Below are 23,294 nucleotides of genomic sequence, written 5' to 3'. Positions count from 1 at the left end.
CGCTCCTCATGCCGGCTTCTGCTCACGTCATCCCTTCCCTTCTGCGGGGGCGGTGCAGTTTAAGCTGCAGCTGGTCCCTGTTCCCCCCCAAGCTGACGGTGGCGCGACTCAGGGTTGCTGCGTGACCTTCACCCACTTGCCTCAATTCGGATAACAGACTTCTTCAAATTTAGTGCACATAAACAATGTCAAATGTGTATGTGCTGTCTTTAATTCTGATGTGTGCCATTATTAGGGTAAACAAGTAGTAATTGTGGACTAATTGCTGTCTGAGGTAACTGGAGTTTAAACATAATTTCTCCACTGTGAGATCAATAAAGTATATCTCATTAAATTGTGCTTGTACCCAAATCTATTGTTTGCACCCATGTTGTTGGCAGCAGTGAGGTTCGTGATGAGAAATTGAGTGATCCAAGACTTTGGTTATTTCTTTAAGAAGTTAATGTGATTTTCTATGTGATATATCCTCCCACCGCCTGGTGTGGACCACAGTGCATGAAAAAAAAATTCAAGGGGAAACGATGTATTTTCTCTGAATAGTTTGACAGATTTCTGGACCATCTCTTGCTCTTTGTTCAGCTACATAAGGTGTCAATGGGTTCTTTCCACTGAACTGTTCATTAAATACTTAAAGGTTTCCTTCCTCCTCTGTTGTTTTCCTGTCCTGCAGCTCAGCCCCAGAGCATGGCATTAATTGCAGGGACTATCGCTACAGGAGTCCTGGCTGTCATCATCTGTTCCCTAATAGTGATTATGACTCTCTTCTACTGGAAGAACAAGAACAAATATGATGAAGAAGAAATCCCCAATGAGATCAGGTTTGGATTTTTTTGCACTACAGTGCTTGGCCATTTAGATGGAATGAATATATACTTAACAACCCTTGTTTGGTTTTGGCAAGGCTGGGAACGCTTCATTTGCTACATCATGATGAACCCATAAATGAATAAAGAAATGAGGTGTGGGTGACTTAGTTATGTGACAAAATAAGCCTTTATTTTTGAGTCCAAGCCAGCTAAGCTAACATGCTAATATCAGTTCAGGTGGTCATTCAATCATTTGGGTGGTTGGTGGGGTGGGGGGTTTGCATGGCAATTCTCAGAAGGCTTGCTTTGGTGTGGGCTTTAAAGATATGAGCCACTTTTTTTTCCTGAGTTATCAATCAATCAATCAATCAATCATTTTTTTATATAGCGCCAAATCACAACAAACAGTTGCCCCAAGGTGCTTTATATTGTAAAGCAAGGCCATACAATAATTATGTAAAACCCCAACGGTCAAAAACGACCCCCTGTGAGCAAGCACTTGGCTACAGTGGGAAGGAAAAACTCCCTTTTAACAGGAAGAAACCTCCAGCAGAACCAGGCTCAGGGAGGGGCAGTCTTCTGCTGGGACTGGTTGGGGCTGAGGGAGAGAACCAGGAAAAAGACATGCTGTGGAGGGGAGCAGAGATCGATCACTAATGATTAAATGCAGAGTAGTGCAAACAGAGCAAAAAGAGAAAGAAACAGTGCATCATGGGAACCCCCCAGTCTATGTCTATAGCAGCATAACTAAGGGATGGTTCAGGGTCACCTGATCCAGCCCTAACTATAAGCTTTAGCAAAAAGGAAAGTTTTAAGCCTAATCTTAAAAGTAGAGAGGGTGTCTGTCTCCCTGATCTGAATTGGGAGCTGGTTCCACAGGAGAGGAGCCTGAAAGCTGAAGGCTCTGCCTCCCATTCTACTCTTACAAACCCTAGGAACTACAAGTAAGCCTGCAGTCTGAGAGCGAAGCGCTCTATTGGGGTGATATGGTACTACGAGGTCCCTAAGATAAGATGGGACCTGATTATTCAAAACCTTATAAGTAAGAAGAAGAATTTTAAATTCTATTCTAGAATTAACAGGAAGCCAATGAAGAGAGGCCAATATGGGTGAGATATGCTCTCTCCTTCTAGTCCCCGTCAGTACTCTAGCTGCAGCATTTTGAATTAACTGAAGGCTTTTTAGGGAACTTTTAGGACAACCTGATAATAATGAATTACAATAGTCCAGCCTAGAGGAAATAAATGCATGAATTAGTTTTTCAGCATCACTCTGAGACAAGACCTTTCTGATTTTAGAGATATTGCGTAAATGCAAAAAAGCAGTCCTACATATTTGTTTAATATGCGCTTTGAATGACATATCCTGATCAAAAATGACTCCAAGATTTCTCACAGTATTACTAGAGGTCAGGGTAATGCCATCCACAGTAAGGATCTGGTTAGACACCATGTTTCTAAGATTTGTGGGGCCAAGTACAATAACTTCAGTTTTATCTGAGTTTAAAAGCAGGAAATTAGAGGTCATCCATGTCTTTATGTCTGTAAGACAATCCTGCAGTTTAGCTAATTGGTGTGTGTCCTCTGGCTTCATGGATAGATAAAGCTGGGTATCATCTGCGTAACAATGAAAATTTAAGCAATACCGTCTAATAATACTGCCTAAGGGAAGCATGTATAAAGTGAATAAAATTGGTCCTAGCACAGAACCTTGTGGAACTACATAATTAACTTTAGTCTGTGAAGAAGATTCCCCATTTACATGAACAAATTGTAATCTATTAGACAAATATGATTCAAACCACCGCAGCGCAGTGCCTTTAATACCTATTATCATGCATTAACCAGTGTCCCAGTTTATTTCCCTCCCCCTGGATATCTTGGGGGGGGACTGTCCTAGGATGTCCTAACCCCCCCCCTGCATAGCAAATCTGCTGCAATATTATCACCCATTTCATCCTACCCAGATTTATACATGGCTCACAGAGTGGAAAGAACATTGATATTATATGTCTCAATGATGTGTTCTTGCCCTGGACTGATTGTAGGCCATTTGAAAAAAGCCTATTCCCATCTTGAACACATATCTACTTGTGGACGCACAAAGGTTGACTAAAGAAACGAGATCGTCATTCTGAAGTAACTCACCTCTTTTTTATGTTAATTCTCGCAATTCACATCTATAATTTTTTTTCCTGCTCAAGTATGATTTGACCTCCCCACTATAGTTTGACGGTTGCTACATCATTGTTTAATACTGCCAAGGTTATGTTGGGCTGAATTTAGTGATATACAGAAATCTTGATGTTGGGGTGGGGGTGGGAGGGGGAAGATATCCAGGTCACGATATTGTACCCCCCACCCCATCATGGACAGATGGTCTATCATATTTCAGGCTGTCAATCAGGTCCATATATTTGAAGAGTATTTTTGGAAGGGGGAGTTAAAGATACTTCAGAATAGGAAATATTACTATTGTAGATAGCTATAGATACATACAGAAAGAATACCAATATCGTTGACCCTCAGTCAAACTGCTTCACCTGGGACCATAAGACATCCATGAAATATAGAGTTTAAGGTTGCTCTATCCTGATTGGGCCTTATCAAGGTTTGGGTAAGCTTTAATCAGTGCTGCCCTGTAGGAATGTTGCCTTTCAGGGGTGTGAGGAGGGTGGGGAGAATTTCCAAGGGGGGGGAAAGATGTACTGCTACGCCGGACCTAATGGATGAAGGTACAGACAGCTGCTAAAACTGCTAAAGGACATAAGCAAACAACATTAAATAAGTTGAGAATTTCACTCACCAGTGATGTGTTAGATATGTTGGGACATTTCACCACACAACAAAATATTATTCCAGGTATTGTCACAAAATACGGCAAACAGATGCAGTCCTACACAACAGCATTAACCAGCCTCCGAGTTCAAGACGCTGTTAAGAGTTGGACTCGGCTTAGCTGCTGTCATTCAAAGACACTCCACCCCTAATTATGCATAACTTTATGTCTTAAAACCTCTTAAACTAAGAAATTAGAAAAAAAATCACCCCCATACGATTTTCATTAAGGGAGGGGGGACTATCTTCAGAGACCAAAACTACATTTTGTACCAAGCTGTAGATATGACAATTCAGTAAGGTATGTCTTCTATAATGCTTTCCAATTCTAAAGTAGAACTCTACTAGTGTATACTAAGGTATATCTAAATATCTAAAAAAAAAAAAAAAAAAAAGCGTAGAATAGTAGAGTAGAGCCATGTGCCTGGTCTTGAGAACCAGGGATGGTCTAAAGTTAGACATTTTAACCGGGGCTCCAATGGGAACCCACTTGATTTTGGAGCCAGCCTCAAGTGGCCAGACAAGGAACTGTAACTTTTTCTTTTCCAGGTGGATCTCACCTGAGACCATCAAAGCTTACCGCTTGGTCATTTGCTTGCAAAAGCAGACGGAGCTTCTAAAGCATTAAGAGCAGATACTGTTATGTGTCGGACGCAGCTCGGAGAACCGACCAGCGTTTGAAGGACCCAGTATGAAATAAGCAGAGCACGGTACAAAGGCTAACTGAATTTAATACATAACAGTGATACAAAAATAACAGAAAGTGCGGTCTGGCGTGGTGCGCTCCCAGCAGCGCTAACGGTCCGGAGCCAGAAGCTGTTCGGACCCAAGGACCCCGCCGACACCCCCCAGGTGGCCGCAACAAACCGAGTCTGTGAAAGAAGGAACCATTTATGTGAGTCCACACTCTACACACAGAGAGAACACTTAAAGGTGTACAAACAGCAAACACTTCCTGGCTTGATTACTAATCAGCTTCCCAACCTGCAGGCATGGAACATCCAGTTCACAAAACTCCACTGCAGTGGAAACCGATACATGACTAACATACAGCTCAATATAATAAAGGTGTGAGGGACACCACATTTACTGACTGTATAAATGTTAGTCACAAAATCTAACGTCTCTGTGTTATTCTCAGCAAAAAGCAACATGTTGATCATGTCTGTCCAAAGTAAGTGGAAGGATTATAGTTCTTTCACAGAGCTGTAAATCCTGACCAAAACATATTCTGTTAAACTTATATAAGTCTTTAACTGTCCCTCGCTTGTAATTAGGGTTGTAATGGTGCACAAAAAACACTTGGTTTTTAAGTCACATATGTTTTCGGTACAGTGGAAATTGTGTTTTTTGGGGTTTTTTTTAACTAAATGAGAGAGGGAATATTGTAACTGGTCTTAATTGTGAGGAAGAAGCAGTTGAAAGGCCAAGGAAGAAACAGCTAAAAGGCCAGGTGGAGCTGGGTTTTTACTGCACTCACTTTTTCTTGTAGTACTGATATTCACATTTGAGTTATGCAGTTCCAAAGTTTGATGTACTACCAGCTCCATACCGGCTGCGGATGAACAATGCCGGTGTCCCTGACCGAACGGTCCCCCCTAAAAATCGGTCTGCCCTGCCTTCACTGTGCATGCGTCATTAGCCGCGGTTCACCTATTATCACCTCGTTTCTGCTTAAAACTACACTTCAGTCATCATCTGTCTCAGCGACGGATATCTGAAGCTTTTGTACAACAATAATTTCCACATAAATTCAGCATTATTTCATCATAAAAAGACGGAAGTGATCAGAGCATCACGGCTAAACAATCTGCTAGCTGATACATTCACTGTGCGTTGCTCATTTCAAAGCATCACAGAGTTTTGCCTCATTTCTACTTAAAACTGAGTTTAGTATGATTTAAGAGGTTTTACCTTGTCATCTGATGGTTAGTAACCACATTAATCCATTTGGTCACTTTGGGGGAAGAGACTCTGTCTTAGAGGCACGGCTCAGCTCCGAAATGACACATGTGCAATGGAGGCAGGGTGGACCAGTTTTTAGGGGCGGACCATTCAGTCTACAATGCCGGCATATTGCTTTTGTCTGATCCACCTGTTCACCTGTCATGAGTTGCGGGAAGATGGAGCATGAGATTGGTAGATGGATTGGTGCTGTGTCTGAGGACCTGTGGACCAGGGCCAGCCCAGTCTATAGGCAGTATAGGCAATTGCTTAGGGTGCCATCCATCCAGGTGGGGGTGCCACAAATAATGAAAAAAAGTCAACTTTCACTGTTTTTATACCTAAACTAGTTCATACTATTTACCTTTTAATGTAAAATAAATATAAGCCCATATTGATTAAACTGCATAGCAAAGCCTATTACGAGGTCTGTCAATAAAGTAACAGTCCTTTTTATTTTTTTCAAAAACTATATGGATTTCATTCATATGTTTTTACGTCAGACATGCTTGAACCCTCGTGCGCATGCGTGAGTTTTTCCATGCCTGTCGGTGACATCATTCACCTGTGAGCACGCCTTGGGAAGGAGTGGTCCCGCCCCCTCGTCGGATTTTCATTGTCTGGAAATGGCGGAATGAAAAGGACTTTTTTTCCATCAGAATTTTTTCAGAAGCTGTTAGAGACTGGCACCTGGAAACCATTCGAAAAATTGATCTGGCTTTCGGTGAAAATTTTACAGGCTTCACAGAGAATAAGGTCTGTTACTACAGCTTTAAGGACCCCTTTAAGGACGCTTGGCGCGCCACGCTCCGAGCTGCGACGACGTGGCACAAGCCACCGGAGCATTTCTAAAAGGATGGCTCTGTGGATACGAGACCGTCATGTGCTCTTCTCTGGTTATCACAAGAGCTGGACATCAGCCATTTTCCATTTTCCAGATTCGCTTTGGAAGCGAGACAAAGGAACACCTCCGTTTCGGCGTGTCAGAGGACAAGTTTGGACATGTCTGTCTCGGCTTTCAATGCTTACCAGTCCAGTAAGTATTAATGAAATTGTGGAGAGCTGAACATGTCCAAACTTGTCCTCTGACACGCCGAAACGGAGGTGTTCCTTTGTCTCGCTTCCAAAGCGAATCGGTCTTTACGTGTGAAGCCTCCGCGTGGCTTTCCATGACAAAATCTCTTGTTAAAAGTGAAATCTGCCAGAAAATGGCTGATGTCCAGCTGTTGTGATAACCAGATTAAGAGCACACGACGGTCTCGTATCCACAGAGCCATCCGTTTAGAAATGGTCCGGTGGCTTGTGCCGCGTCGTCGCAGTTCGGAGCGCGGCGCACCAAGCGTACTTAAAGGGGTCCTTAAAGCTGTAGTAACAGACGTTATTCTCTGTGAAGCCTGTAAAATTTTCACCGAAAGCCAGATAAATTTTTCGAATGGTTTCCAGGTGCCAGTCTCTAACAGCTTCTGAAAAAATTCTGATGGAAAAAAAGTCCTTTTCATTCCGCCATTTCCAGACAATGAAAATCCAACAAGGGGGCGGGACCACTCCTTCCCAAGGCGTGCTCACAGGCGAATGACGTCACCGACAGGCGTGGAAAAACTCACGCATGCGCACGAGGGTTCAAGCATGTATGACGTAAAAACATATGAATGAAATCCATATAGTTTTTGAAAAAAAATAAAAAGGACCGTTACTTTATTGACAGACCTCGTAAATAATAACAATGATGATAATAGTTTGGCAAGCTGTGTGGAAGAGCAAAGACCAAGCTAGAGCTTTTGTCTTTATTGCACTCTGCCACAAAGAGGTGCAATTTTTTTACACACAACAACACAGAGAAAATGGCGGAAGTCAACCCCTCTATATAATTGCGCCATTAAAAATCTTGCCTAGGGCGCCAAATTGGTTAGGGCCGACACTGTTGTGGATGCTGTACCAGACTGTCATGATGAAGAAACTGCTCAACCACAAACAGAGACTCTCAAGTTAGTAGTCGAAATTACCCCCCTATCCTTACCTGTGGTCATGAGCTTTGGGTAATGACCAAAACAACATGATCATGGATACAAACAGTGGAAATGAGATCCCGCGGACCTACACTTACATTCAGGGATAGATTGAGAAATTGAAATATCCAGGAGTGACTACAGCTGATGCGAGTAGACCTGCTGCTTCTTTGCATAGAAAGGAGCTAGCTGAAGTCGTTCGGGTATCTGGTATGGATGCTACCAAGTCATTTCCCTTGGGAGATCTTCCAGACACATCCAGTTGAGACATGCTGAAGAGATGATATTTCCCCACTGGCTTGGCAATGGCTCAGGTTCCCCCAGGAAGAGTTGCAGGACTTAGAGACCAGGTAAGAATGGGATGAGCTACTTAGTTTGCTGCCACTGCATCCCTGACACCTGGATAAATGGCAGAAAATGAATGAACGAACAATAACAAACAATATCACCACTGCTAATAATAATAATACTAGTAATAATAATACTAATAAATAGAAGCACTCGGAGAACACAAACCTCCGCCAAGGCCATAGGGTCACTGATGTCACATGGAATGCCCTTTGGAAAAGAGACTTATTCCACATCGTTTCACGCATCTACCGTCATGTTTCAGATTCAGTGGTTAACCCTCTGGGGTCCGAGGGCATTTTTTGGACAGTTCACTCACCTGGCATAAATGTATTATTATTGCTGTTAACAGCTCTCCCTGCATCCCACAATCAAGTTTTATGTCTCTTTTTTCAGGACAACCTGTACTTTCAAAATATATGTTATAGTTGTGTTTTATAAGTGTACTACAGGTTTACAATCAGAAATAAGAAGGAAAAAGTAAAGCGGAAATAATTTCCCACACACATTTATTCAAAACACACAGCAAACTATAATAAACTAGTAACACATCACTCATAAAAACAATCTGTGGTGTGTCACATGAGATGAATCTGCCCTACGATTGGATTTTGGAAAACCATGTGACGGTGAACCAATTCCGATTAGACACTCACATTGCTCATGTCATCACACAGCTTCTATGATGAGTACAAAGATGGTGGGCGGTGGCTTGAAAGTCTGCGGAGTTAACTTTTCAGCAAAAAAGTAAGTTTCTATCTCATATCATTAAAAAGTTACTTATAATTTAGTAAAGCTTGGTCTCAGCCGTCATATTGATGGTGCCAGCCCCAGAGGGTTAAACCCTTAGATCTTCAGCAAATGTATTTATAAATAGAAACTGCATGAATTACACAAGTTCTTTTTATTTTCTAATAACAATTTTATTCAATGAGGAGAAACAAATGCTAAATTATTGTTGTGTCGTAACTTAATTTTTGTTCAGCCTTTGTGACCCGTCTTCATGAAGTTAGATGCAAAAAGTTAAAATTGGCCCTATCCTGCAATGATAAAAATTACTGGATCCGGATCGTGTTCCGGATCATTACCAAAATTTATTGACTTCTAAGTTAGGCCAAGATACACCCCTGGTAAAAATTTAATTGAAATCCGTTGATGAGTTTTTGAGTAATCCCGCTAACAAACCAACCAACCAACCAACAAACAAACGGACGCGACCGAAAACATAACGTCCTTGGCGGAGGAGGTAGTAACAACTTACTTTCAGACAACTTTATTGATTTCAAAAAGGGCAATTACGTTTACCCTCCAATTACCTCAGACAAGATACAGCAATTAATCCATAATTATTACTTGTTTACTATAATAATGGCACACATCAAAATTAAAGACAACATATACATTTGACATTGCTTATGTGCTCTAAACTTGAAGCAGTCTGTCATCCGAATTGAGGCAAAGTGGGTGAAGGCCGCAGCAGGAGGGGCCCGCGCTGCCCAGCTTGGGGGTTGAAGGCTGCGGCAGTAAAAACCGCACTACCTTTGAGGTGGCAAGGAGGAAGCCAGGGTGAGGGGAGTGGAGAGACGGGGGGGGAGAGGGGGTAATAGGGAGGAATGGAGACATGCGTCGTGTCCGATTATATCACTTATAAAGTACTTTCAGTGAAATTCAAAATCAGAACTCAAAAAAATCTATAAAACGATGTGTTGGAGCAGTAAATGGCAAATGGACTGCATTTATATAGCGCTTTTCCATCTGCATCAGACGCTCAAAGCGCTTTACACATCAATGCCTCACATTCTCCCCGATGTGAAGGTGCTGCTGTACAAGGTGCCGAGTACACCAGGAGCAACTCTGGGATTAAGGACCTTGCCCAAGGGCCTTTAGTGATTTTCTAATCAGGCTGGGATTTGAAAGGAGCACCGTCTGGTCTCAAGCCCAACGATTTAACCACTAGACCATCACCTCCCCAAACGATACACAATATAAAAAGCCACAATATGATTAAATATATTATAATAAAAATATAGAGGTACATTTTATAATATCTAATTATAATATTTAAAAATATTAAAAACAAAACCATAATTACCAAATGGGCCAACATATTGGCAGGCCAGCTCCTTGACCACTGAACGACCTGAGCTCCCAGAACTTGATTGCCTCATGTCCATTGCCAAACCCTTCCACAAAGTTGGTGCATGATACAAAAAGGCTCTACTGCCTGCTGTCATCTCTTTAATCTTTAACAATCCAGTTCCATTGCGATTGTAGAATGTGTGTCGGCACATACGGCTTCAGCAAATCAGCCAAATAAAAGGCTGCATAGCCAGTCAGCATTTTGTAGGTCAACAGCAAAACCTTGAAATATGTCACTATTGCATTGTTATAGAATCTGGGGTGTGGTGGGAGATCAGTGATTACTCACTGAACCAGTAACCTAGTTTATAGAATGAATCAATCACATTTACTCTTTCATAGTCCAACTCATATTAAAACATTGTCAGCAGTTACATCTCTGAGAGTTCTAGCCATGTTTGAAAATGATGTCATATGAGAGAAATTCCAGCTTGCCCCCCCAAAAAACAAACAAACACCAACAACAACAACAAAAAACTGCAAAGGAACTACATGGCAGTGCTGCAAACCAACTCCATGCAATGCACCATCAGGAAGGGCATCTGGCATAAGAAAAGCCTTTGCCAAACCAACATGCCGGATCCCCTATGACAACCCTGAGAAAAAAACAAGAGGCAGCCAGAAGCATCATAAGATGAAAAGTGAATACACGGGTACCAATAGCCCACTTGTAGTTGAGCTTGAAATAAACTTAAAGTGCATCATTGACAATATTAATGAATTTAAATTGGGCTTATGCAGAATGGTGTTAATGTACTGTAAACGTCTAAACCTCTGTTAATTTTTCAACAAATTTTGGAAAAAAGAAAAGAATACAACAGCTGTATGTTTGTTGGTTTGGCTAGTGTACACAGATGCCACTCCTGGCTTGGCCAGAGAGGCTTGCAATATATTTTATGATGTACCAGGTTTATTTATATTTTTGCTTAATTCTGTTTTCAAATTTATGAATAGTTTATTAATATCATCGTCATCATCATCATCATCATTTTATTATTATTATTATTTAAATAACTCTATGCTGGAGTGATAAATTGACTGGCACTAAGACTGGTGCAGGGTTGATATAAACAGGGTTGTATCACTAATGTCGCACAGATTACAAAGTAGAGTGTTCATGATACCTTGTTGCTATTAGTAGTGTGGTACATTCTTGTAACTTTCAGGGCACCTGGCCAGTTAACTCTTTCAGATTTTCCTGAACTGATCTTTTTTTTAAATCTCCCAAATAAGAAATTGGTGAAGGTGTGTACTTTAAAAAGCAAAGGTGTGTATTTTCAAAAGCATAGAAAAACTAAACATATCTTTTCAGCAATGGCATGATGTAAAAGATGATTACACAGCTATTTTTGTAAGCAGTTGATTAATTAAACCATTATCTACCTCTACCTTTATCTACATCCTTTTCCTTCTCCATCTGTTTTGTTTTCCCCCCTCCCTGCGATTTCTCATTCTAGGTGATTATTTACCAGGGCGGCCAGGTGTTCAGCCTCGCCAACCACCTTAATGGCCGTGTGGGATTCGTGGCCACCATGCCAAGTACAAGTGCCTCCATCTTCATCAACAATACTCAGCTGTCAGACACCGGGACCTACCAGTGCCTGGTCAACAACCTCCCAGACAGAGGAGGGCGCAACATTGGCGTCATTGGACTCACTGTTTTGGGTAATAAACTGACCGTATATACAGTGGTGGCACAGTTCAGATCATGGAAATAGAGCTTGGAATGGACGTCATGTGACTAGCGGCGTGCCGCACAGTGGCCATTACTAAGGGTGGAGAGAGCGCCTTAAGCCAGTTAAACAGAAGCGAAATGAGGGGAGAAAGGCAGCCAGTGCTTCACCATCAACTGCACCAACTACAAAAACAAATTCTCCAGTGTTAAAATGAACTGTACAAGAGCTTTAATGTAATTATGTAAAATAAATGTATATTTTAAAGTCGTTATGTCACAATTTAATATCAATATACTGAGACTATAACTCAACGCCATAAGTTCTTTTCATTAAGCTGTGTTCACATGCATACAAACATGGAAACAAAAATGTTTAAATATATTTATGTCTATATATATACTTGCAGTTGTTTAATATGATATGTACATGGTGGTCACAGGAGGCATTTACATTTTAACAGTGTGGTTGGGGGGGATGGAGGAAGTACTTTTTACCCTGACTGAGGGTCAAAAGTTATAAATTCTGAATGGCTTTATATCTACTTGTAATAAAATTTCGTAAAAATCATGTATGTGTTGTTGTCATTAAAAAACTAGCAATAATATTACAGTGGAAAAAGCAGCAAGGTAAATGACGACAATGGCAAGGCATACTTCACATTTATATTTTAATACATAAGGATTTTTTATCCAGGCATGTATGGGTTCATTAGAGCTTTTAATCAGCTTGAATACAACTTACAAGGCTTCATTTATAAAAATCCATCGAGAATTATGATGACAGGAAAAATAAAATCACAGTAAATGAACAAAATGGCATATTTTCCCCAAATCTCCACACTTTACATAAAACATTTTTTTCTACCCAGGCATGACATTAGAAAGAACAATTAAAGGGCTTTAAAACAAGCCTACTTTTATTAAAATCTGTTAACAAATAGCGACAATAGAGAGAGAAAAGCAGCACAGTTTGTCATAATTTCCTCAAATTTCTGCATTTTACATAAAAGTTTTTTTTTTCACCCACGCATGCATAGGTTCATTGGAAAGAGCTTTCAAATGGCTTTAAAACAAGCCTACATTTATTAAAATCCATTAAGAAATAGCGACGCTAATGTAAAAAAGGCGGTCAGTTTATTATTGATGATCGGCACATCTCCACCCTTAGTAATGGCGCCTTCCTGTCCTGAGTGACACTAATAGACTGAGGCGGGCCACGTCCATTCCACTCTATATTTCCATGGTTCAGATAATCTGATAACAGATAATATCAAAGCTAATGTTTTTGCTAGCAGATTAGGTTTTCAGATAAGTTTTAAAACCATCATTGGACCAATTATCTTTTGATAATTTCTTTTTCCAATAACTTTTACTTTTTTTGCTGGTAAGTGAGCAGTTTAACAGTCAAAAAATGTTTGTAAACCCTAAAATCAAACGTTTTAGTCCATCTGTTGTGTGTTTGTAGCAGACTGGGTGCCTGTCGCTTGCTGACGACATCATCATTAAGTGCAAAACATGATTGACCAGTCGACGCAGGGAGCATTGTGGGTAGTGTAGTTCAGGTTCACTTTGGATGTTACAGTGAGACATTACATGCTCGACATAAAAACAAAACGGATTTTATTCATTTTAACATTATTTTATTTTATTTCCTTGTGGCTGTAATTTAATCACCAAGACTCAGTGGGGGAGAGGAGCTCTCATGGCACAGCTGTGTACAGAGGGAGAGACTTTTCTTTACGTTTAGACACTGTTTTGGATTTTTTTAAAAAGGACGCTTTATGTGGATTATTTATTCAGATGAATCCCACTGAAACTAACAGGTAAGAATTTCTATTTACTACGTGTCTTTTACTCTGCCAATCAATGCATTAATGGATGTATTTCGGTTGCTTAAGCCACAGGGTTGAAAGTTTGTGAAAAAAGCAGCAGCTTTTTAGTTCATAAATGACATTGTATATAATACCGAGATAAACTGTGACTTCTAATACTGTGTTTTACTGCTTTTGAAAAATGATGACAGTGTTTGGGGTTTTATTTTTTTATTCATTCATCTTTTGTGCATTCTTATGTGTTTGTGATCCTTGAATTTACCCAGAAGCAAAAAGTGAAAGTGAAACTGGTTTATCAGAAGCTGACAGTGTAATCTGATGTGGCCGCGTCCAAATCAGTACTAAACGTTATCGGTTATCTGTTATAAAGATACATTTTTTAGCAGTTTATCGGTTTGCTAACTTTTTGGTTAGCTGTGCCCACCACAGCATATATATATATATATATATATATATATATATATATATATATATATATATATATATATATATATATATATTACAGTGTGGAAAATAAGTATTTGAACACCCTGCGATTTTGCAAGTTCTCCCACTTAGAATCCTGGAGGAGTCTGAAATTTTCATCTTAGGTGCATGTCCACTGTGAGGAGACATACGAGGTCTATTAGAAAAGTATCCGACCTTATTATTTTTTTCAAAAACCATATGGATTTGAATCACGTGTGATTACATCAGACATGCTTGAACCTCGTGGGCATGCAAGAGTTTTTTCACGCCTGTCGGTTATGTCATTCGCCTGTGGGCAGTCTTTGAGTGAGGAGTCACCCACCCTCTCGTCGATTTTTTCATTGTTTAGGAATGGCTCAGAGACTGCTGCTTTGTTTGATAAAAATTTTTTCAAAACTGTAAGGCACAACTGAGGTGGACACCATTCGATAAATTCAGCTGGTTTTTCATTGAAGGTTTAACGGCTGATGAGAGATTTTGGTCTGGTAGTGTCGCTTTAAGGACGGCCCACGGTGCCTGACGGCGATCTGCGCTCTGAGGCAGCATCATCTCGCTGTTTCAAATTGAAACTTCCACATTTCAGGCTCTGTACACCCAATAAGTTGTCAGAGAACAGAGAACTTTCAGAAGAAGTCGGCATGAGGAGTTTATGCGGACATTCCACTGTTAAAGGTCATTTTGTAATGAAGAACGTGCAGGTAGAGTCGCATGTCGGCCGCACCCGGACCGCGGGGGGGTCGCGACAGGAAAAACACCTCCGTTGGAGAACTTAACGGGCAAGTTGGAACATGCCCAACTGTTAACAATTTTCTCATTTACTCACTTGTTGAAAGCCATCAAAAGCCGCCTGAATTTTACAAATGGTTTTCAACACGGAGGTGTTTCTCCTGTCGCGGCGCACACAGATTTGCGGCGTCGTCACGGAAACGACTCGGCGAATTTGCGTGCACATTCTTTCATTACAAATGACCTTTAACGGTGGAATGTCCGCATAAACTCCTCATGCCGGCCTCTTCTGAATCTTCTCTGTTCTCTCACGACGTCCTGGGTCAACAGAGCCTTAAATTAGGATGATTTCAGCTCGAAACAGCCAAACGACGTCGCCTGGGAGCGCTACGCAACGTCCCGCTCCGTGGGAAGTCCTTAAAGCAACAGAACACCCCATAATCTCTCATCAGCCGTTAAACTTTTTCACCGAAAACCAGCTGAATTTCTCGCATAGTGTCCACTCGGATATCCCTCACAGGTCTTGAAAAAGTGTGATAAAGCAACGTGCGCCGTCTCGAGCAGCATCTCAAACAAAGAATTCAGCCGAGAGGGCTGGACCAGTGCTCACTCAAAGCCTGCCCACAGGGAAATGACGTCACCGACACGCTGTGAAAAAACTCACGCATGCGCACGAGGGTTCAAGCATGATTGGTGTAATCAATGTCATTCAAATCCATATAGTTTTTTTTTTTTTTTTTATATAAAACTGCCGGTTAGTTTTATAAGATACCTCGTAATGTAAAAAAAAAAAAAAAATCTGGAAATCAAGTATGATTTTTTAATAATTTATTTGTATGTTACTGCTGCAAATAAGTATTTGAACACCTGTGAAAATCAATGTTAACATTTGGTACAGTAGCTTTTGTTTGCAATTACAGAGGTCAACGTTTCCTGTAGTTTTTTTACCAGGTTTGCACACACTGCAGCAGGGATTTTGGTCCACTCCTCCATACAGATCTTCTCCAAATCTTTCAGGTTTGGAGTTTCAGCTCCCTCCAAAGATTTTCTATTGAGTCAGGTCTGGAAACTGGCCAGGCCACTCCAGGACCTTGAAATGCTTCTTACGGAGCCACTCCTTAATTTCCCTGGCTGTGTGTTTGGGGTCATTGTCATGCTGGAAGACCCAGCCATGACCCATCTTCAGTGCTCTTACTGAGGGAAGGAGGTTGTTTGCCAAAGTCTCGCAATACATGACCCCATCCATCCTCCCTTCAATATGGTGCAGTCGTTCTGTCCCCTTTGCAGAAGAGCACCCCCCAGAGTATGATGTTTCCCTCTGCTTCACGGTTGGGATGGTTTTCTTGGGGTTGTTCTCATCCTCTAAACATGGTAAGTGGAGTTGATTCCAAAAAGCTCTATTTTGATCTCATCTGACCACATGACCTTCTCCCATGCCTCCTCTGGATCATCCAGATGGTCACTGGTGAACTTCAAACGGGCCTGAACATATGCTGGCTTGAGCAGGGGGACCTTGCTGCCCTGCAGGATTTTAAACCATGACAGCATCATGTGTTACTAATGTAATCTTTGTGACTGTGGTCCCAGCTCTCTTCAGGTCATTGACCAGATCCTCCTGTGTAGTTCTGAGCTTTCTCAGAGTCATCCTTACCCCACAAAGTGAGATCTTGCATGGAATCCCAGACCGAGGGAGATTGGCAGTCATCTTGTGTTTCTTCCACTTTCTAATAAATAATCATAACAGTTGTTGTCTTCTACCAAGCTGCTTGCCTGTTGTCCTATAGTCAATCCCAGCCTGTGCAGGTCTACAGTTTGTCCATGGTGTCCTTAGACAGCTCTTTGGTCTTGGCTATGGTGGACAGGTGGACTGTGATTGACTGAGTGTGTGAACAGGTGTCTTTTATACAGGTAACAACTTCAAACAGGTGCAATTAATACAGGTAAAGAGTACAGAATAAGAGGGCTTCTTAAAGAAAAAATAACAGGTCTGTGAGAGCCAGAATTCTTGCTGGTTGGTAGGTGTTCATATACTTATTTGCAGCAGTAATATACAAATAAACTATTAAAAAAATCATACATTGTGATTTCCAGATTTTTTTTTTTGTTAGATTATGTCTCTCACAGTGGGCATGCACCTAAGATGAAAATGTCAGACCCCTCCTCCTAAGTGGGAGAACTTGCAAAATCAGAGGGTATTCAAATACTTATTTTCCTCACTATATATATATATATATACACTCAACAAAAATATAAACTCAACACTTTTGGTTTTGCTCCGATTTTGTATGAGATGAACTCAAAGATCTAAAACTTTTTCCACATACACAATATCACCATTTCCCTCAAATATTGTTCACAAACCAGTCTAAGTCTGTGACAGTGAGCACTTCTCCTTTGCTGAGATAATCCATCCCACCTCACAGGTGTGCCATATCAAGATGCTGATTAGACACCATGATTAGTGCACAGGTGTGCCTTAGACTGCCCACAATAAAAGGCCACTCTGAAAGGTGCAGTTTTATCACACAGCACAATGCCACAGATGTCGCAAGATTTGAGGGAGCGTGCAATTGGCATGCTGACAGCAGGAATGTCAACCAGAGCTGTTGCTCGTGTATTGAATGTTCATTTCTCTACCATAAGCCGTCTCCAAAGGCGTTCAGAGAATTTGGCAGTACTCCAACCAGCCTCACAACTGCAGACCACGTGAACCACACCAGCCCAGGATCTCCACATCCAGCATGTTCACCTTCAAGATCGTCTGAGACCAGCCACTCAGACAGCTGCTGAACAATCGGTTTGCATACCAAAGAATTTCTGCACAAACTGTCAGAAACCGTCTCAGGGAAGCTCATCTGCATGCTCGTCGTCCTCATCGGGGTCTTGACCTGACTCCAGTTCGTCGTCGTAACCGACTTGAGTGGGCAAATGCTCACATTCGCTGGCGTTTGGCACGTTGGAGAGGTGTTCTCTTCACGGATGAATCCCGGTTCACACTGTTCAGGGCAGATGACAGACAGCGTGTGTGGCGTCGTGTGGGTAGAGCGGTTTCTGATGTCAGTGTTGTGGATCGAGTGGCCCATGGTGGCGGTTGGGGTTATGATATGGGCAGGCGTCTGTTATGGACGAAGAACGCAGGTGCATTTTATTGATGGCATTTTGAATGCACAGAGATACCGTGACGAGATCCTGAGGCCCACTGTTGTGCCAACATCCAAGAAGATCACCTCATGTTGCAGCAGGATAATGCACGGCCCCATGTTGCAAGGATCTGTACACAATTCTTGGAAAATGTCCCAGTTCTTGCATGGCCGGCATACTCACCGGACATGTCACCCATTGAGCATGTTTGGGATGCTCTGGACCGGCGTATACGACAGCGTGTACCAGTTCCTGCCAATATCCAGCAACTTCGCACAGCCATTGAAGAGGAGTGGACCAACATTTCACAGGCCACAATTGACAACCTGATCAACTCTATGCGAAGGAGATGTGGTGTGTGGTTAAGGTCACCACAGTGTCTCCAGTATGGTTCCTCATGTCCAAGGTGAACAGGGCACAGGTGACCTTGATCTGAGGACATTGTTATTGGGCAACATGCTGGCTGAGTGCACACATGAAAATGTCTTCAAAACAGTCAGTCCATGGATTCACTGGAGTGCACACTTCTGCAAAGGCCCAATAATGCACCAGCCTGCAAAATTTAAGGAGATGCATTTTCTTTTATATTTCAGTTTAGTTTTTTTGCAGATCTACTCTGCACTTTTACAGTATATGTTTCTGGTTAAAGCCAGTGTAAGATGACCTTACTTACTAAAGTTACCTATCTCACTATATTTTTATATTTCCCATCTCTGTCGCTTTCTCCAGATACAAAAGAAGTGATACGCAGGTTACAGGGTAAACCCAACATTCTCAGCAAGTGTTATATTAATGACTTCCAGGAAGATGTCCTGTTTCACGCACTTGAAAAATTATTAAATAAAACTCACCCCTTTATGTAGATATTCTCAAATTGTTGCTTGACCTTTTTCAGAAGATGTCATAAAAATATCTGTTAATTCATGAAATTATCTAACTCACATTATTAGTATTATTTATTTATTTATTTATTGGTGCCATGACTTTATCAGATATTCTCTCAAAAATTTACAAAATGTATTTTAGTGAAACATATCCATGAAAATAGTTTGCAATAACACCCCCCCATACACACACACAGTTTAAATAAATCAATAATTCTTTGTTTTGTTTTTACAAATATACCCACAAATCCATGACTCCTCACTACCAAAGAACCGACAATGTGAACGGAAACAAAATTGTGACCACTGATGGAATAACACATTCTACAACCTCACCAATAGATAATACTAAATGCTACACCCTGTAGCTTTAAATTTAAATATGCTCAAAATCGCCTCTTCCTTTTTTACTCTTGGTGAAATATTTACTGGTATTAAAAAAATACACAATATGCTTTTTTTTTTTAAGCCATTAACACGGGCATGCCCTCTCTCCTTGTGCCAGTGCCTCCCTCTGTGCCAGCGTGTAGAATCCAGGGCTCACTGGATGTTGGCAGTGATGTCACGCTAATTTGCAGCTCAGAAGAAGGTATTCCTACACCATCCTACTCCTGGGAGAAACTGGACGCTTTGCCCAAGCTGCCCGCACAATGCCATGCAAGGTATTAAAACAAGCTGGCCGTCGGAGTGCCCTTTTGCCCCACATTTGCTGGTAAATCTCACGTGTGGTTCAGACTCTGCACCATCTCCACTCTCAGTTCCACATGTCATCTGCCAGCCCCAAACAACCGTCTTCTCCAAGAGTCTTCCTCTGATCCTGCCGATGGATGGATGGATGGATGGATGGATGGATGGATGGATGGAATGTGCAAATTTTTAGATTGGTGTTTAGATTTGTGTTTATAGTTGTGCGCTGAGCCATTATATTTTTGTGTTTGTTTATTTTTTTATTTTTATTGTTTATTTTTTTCTTCTCTGATGCTGAATGACCATGTTTCAACAGTTTTCCTAACCTACATTTGTCAGTTTCTAAACTGGACAGTGTGGTCACCCTTGTTTACAGTTCTTAGGTTGAATTTTACCTAAGCAATTCCAAAATTATAATTTACTGTTAAACTGAAATATATTTTTGACAGCATCTCACACAGCAATATGTTAGCATTACACCTCATTTTAAATAACAGATTTCGCTCCTATCGAAGAGACTGTCAGAACCGACACCAGGTTAACTTAGTGCCAATGCTCTTGATATCCAATAAAATAATTTTTAAACATAAAATTCTGTTCTATTAACACATAGAAAGATCCACATAATCAATAGCTACAGTTCATAGACAGGATTGTCCTCCACAAACATTTCTGCTTCTTTTATTCTACAAACAAGAAGCAACATTGCTTTCTTGAACTTGAGGAACATCATTCAATCCCTTTCCCAAGATGTCAGTCCGAACTGCTCGTTCCTGGCTGCTCAGTGACTGAGAATGTCTGAGTGAGCATTATACATCTCTGAGCTAATAGTATTATAATAATGATTAGTTAAACTAAAGCTACAAATTAGCTTCATGTTAGCATTCATCCACACACACTCGACACAATCTAACTGAGAACCTCTGAAGGTAAGAAAGTGTAATAAACAAGTTAGATTAAACTATTGCAGTATCCTTCAACTTGAGTCACACACTGGAGTCTGGACCATAACGTAAATTGGCCATAGCATTGATGGAGTGAGGCAGGCAGAGGAGAAATTGTCTGGGTTCCAATTCAGGGTCTGTCCCCTTCTAAGGGCTGTGTACCAGAACCTCAGCCTGTCAAACATAACATAGGCTACAACAAATCATTCTGAAATGAGATGGTCCAGCCCACAGAGTGTTTTGCTGTTGCGTCATTATGCTGCACATTCAAAGCTAGTGTAGTGGGTTTAACCCATAGTTTTGTAATCATATTTCAGTACTTATTTGTGCTTTCCTTAGAAATATTACTTATTCAAAGTTTTACATATGAAGCGTAAAAGTGTGTCCTTTTGTCTTTTAAAAAATGTACCAGCCGGTTTGTCTTGGGGGAAAAAGACAAAAAAAGAGCAATGACTCATGGGATTGTTTGGGCCATTATGTAGCCTTTGTTTTCCAGGGAAAAAAAGGCTGCAAATGTTGGCCACTTCACAAACAGCCTAGTTGTGCATCTTATGACACAAATGGCTGACGATAGCCACTGAATTGGGACACAGCCATTAAACTAAAGTTAAGAAATGGTTTGGTCCACGTTAGCGATGTCTGAAGTTGTATTGCAAGATTCTTTCCAGGCATGAATATGTGAAATAGATTGTAATATTTACAATCTATTTATTCATAGATAAGAAAGGTATATAAATGTTTTGCCCCCCCCCTGTTCGTTCATTGGGACAAACCCCCACAGTAATTCAAACCATGATTTCAGGCTTATGTTTTGCTTTTAGAGTTGGACCTTTCCCCAACTACGTTTAACCAAAAACGGTAGCCTGAATTTATTTATTTATTTATTTGTGGAGCTTCTATTCTCCAACTATATTTAACTGAAAAGGTAACCTGAAAAAAAACAAACAAACTGCAAATTGCTCATCTTTATATTCTTTTATGGTATATCTTTTCTAAATACACCTTAAACCTTTGCACACTGCTGTGTATTGAGGTGCAACAGTTGCTTTATGGTCTAACAAAGCAGATAATGGCTGCAGTGACAACAGCGGCACGGAAACCCTGAAACTGAACTGCTGTGTACATGCAGTTACATCAGTTTGGCCAGAACCGTGCAGAACCGGACTAACCGTAGTGGTCACACTGTTTCTACCTCCGTTGATTTTCAGCATCAGAGACCATCGGTGTTGTGGACTCTCCTGTTTCTTCCAGTTCAAACACATCAGCAATCACTTCATTTCTGTGTAGACTACTGATCCATATAAGGCTACTACAAAATAAACTAACATCCCACTTCATCATCAGTCACAGATTAAATCAGGGTTAGAAAGTCAGGTTGCAATGCACGTCAGTATTTTCTGCTCACATTTTAATGCCTTATATTGTGTTCTAAATGAAAATAAACCAGGATCCAGGGTTGTGATTGACACTCGAGGTTGGTGGTTTTCAATTTGACATGGAGAGCTGTCAGGTAGTGACATATTTGGCTCACCTTGGTAATCTACATATCAGGCTTGTTTGAAGCCTTCTATGAAATCCTGTAGTGCATAGAGCTACAATTCTAAGTCATCTATGAAGAAAATTCTGCACTTTCACACCCTTTGCCTACATCGCCATCTGTTGGTAAATGTGAGGAGTCCAGCTGGTTCTCAGAAAATCAGCTAAATTCAGCTCAGTCAAATAAATGTGTGGAACTGAATTTGATTGCTTCAATGCCGTTTGTTGTTTCTGGATATGCTTTGGCTGTTGTTACTCTGTACTGCATGTGTGTGTGTCTGATTTCTTTCTGGCTTTGTGCGTGCGCCATTCAGACCAGATACAGGGCACAGTAACACTGAGAAACATCAGCACCAGCACCTCAGGACTCTACCAGTGTACCTCCAGCAACATCATTGGCAAGAGCACGTGTCTGCTCAACCTGCAGGTCATAGCACGTAAGTTCACTCAGAACAGCTGCTGGTTTCACAAGTCGATCCAGGTGACACTTCATTGACATTTATGGGTGAAACACAATATAGTAACCACTTTTTGGAAGTTATTTGACACAGCGTTAATAGATATTGTTTTATCTAACGGGAGGTCAGCTGACATCAGTTCAATTAAAAACTCAGCATCATTTAAGGTTAGCAGTCAGAGAATAGTACTGTGACATCTGTTGCCTTCTGACATCTGTTACACAGATTTTGACTCCTATCAATGTGGAAAAAAATGAAAAATTACCCTCCACCCTCATCTCTCCTTAAATATATTTTTATTATTTTCATTATTTTTTATTATATTTTTCACGTTTTGGTCTGAAACACACTCTCACCATTTGCGGCATATATTGGTGTTGTTAAAACTCCTCAATAACTCCTGTTTCACACCAGACAACTATGTTGTTGAAGGCAAAGTGTCATTTTAAAAAGGTGGACAAACCTTGATGATCATCATGATGTTTTTTCAAACACCATCTTCACACGTCAGCTGCTCGACAGCACCTCAATCAGGGGTGCTGTTTTTCGCCCAGTGGGCCATGTGTGGTGCAGCCTGCATTTGTTTTGAAATGCTTCACAGAGGGGTCTGGAATCAGTCTTTCAAGAAAATAGTGAGTGCATATGCACCCTGAGATGCATGTGATGACTCTTGAACTCAGACGCAAATTGGATGACATCTTGGAGCAGATGCGTGCCTTGCAGATGAAGATGAAGATTTCGGAGGCCGGGGAATATTCTTAATTCATAATTGGGAATATTCTTAATTCATAATTGGGATTTGGTTTGTTTGTTCAAATGAAGCTGTAAAAAGTGTTTTTCACTGCTCAAACTACAACACGGCA

General features: G+C 40.9%; 1 protein-coding gene across 1 annotated transcript in view; it reads left to right on the top strand.

Moving 5' to 3' along the window:
• LOC117508249 (immunoglobulin superfamily member 11-like) overlaps positions 1-23,294 on the top strand; it is a 389,150-nt gene that overhangs the window by 357,549 nt on the left and 8,307 nt on the right. Inside the window, 4 exon segments of the mRNA XM_034167921.1 lie at positions 11,536-11,745; positions 19,312-19,448; positions 19,450-19,468; positions 22,288-22,410. Of these exon segments, the coding sequence (XP_034023812.1) occupies positions 11,536-11,745; positions 19,312-19,448; positions 19,450-19,468; positions 22,288-22,410 (489 nt within the window).

Source organism: Thalassophryne amazonica, chromosome 4 (genome assembly GCF_902500255.1).
Source record: "Thalassophryne amazonica chromosome 4, fThaAma1.1, whole genome shotgun sequence".
Lineage (NCBI taxonomy): Eukaryota > Metazoa > Chordata > Actinopteri > Batrachoidiformes > Batrachoididae > Thalassophryne > Thalassophryne amazonica.
Note: the sequence above shows the minus strand (reverse complement) of the source record. Positions and strands in the feature narration are given on the sequence as shown.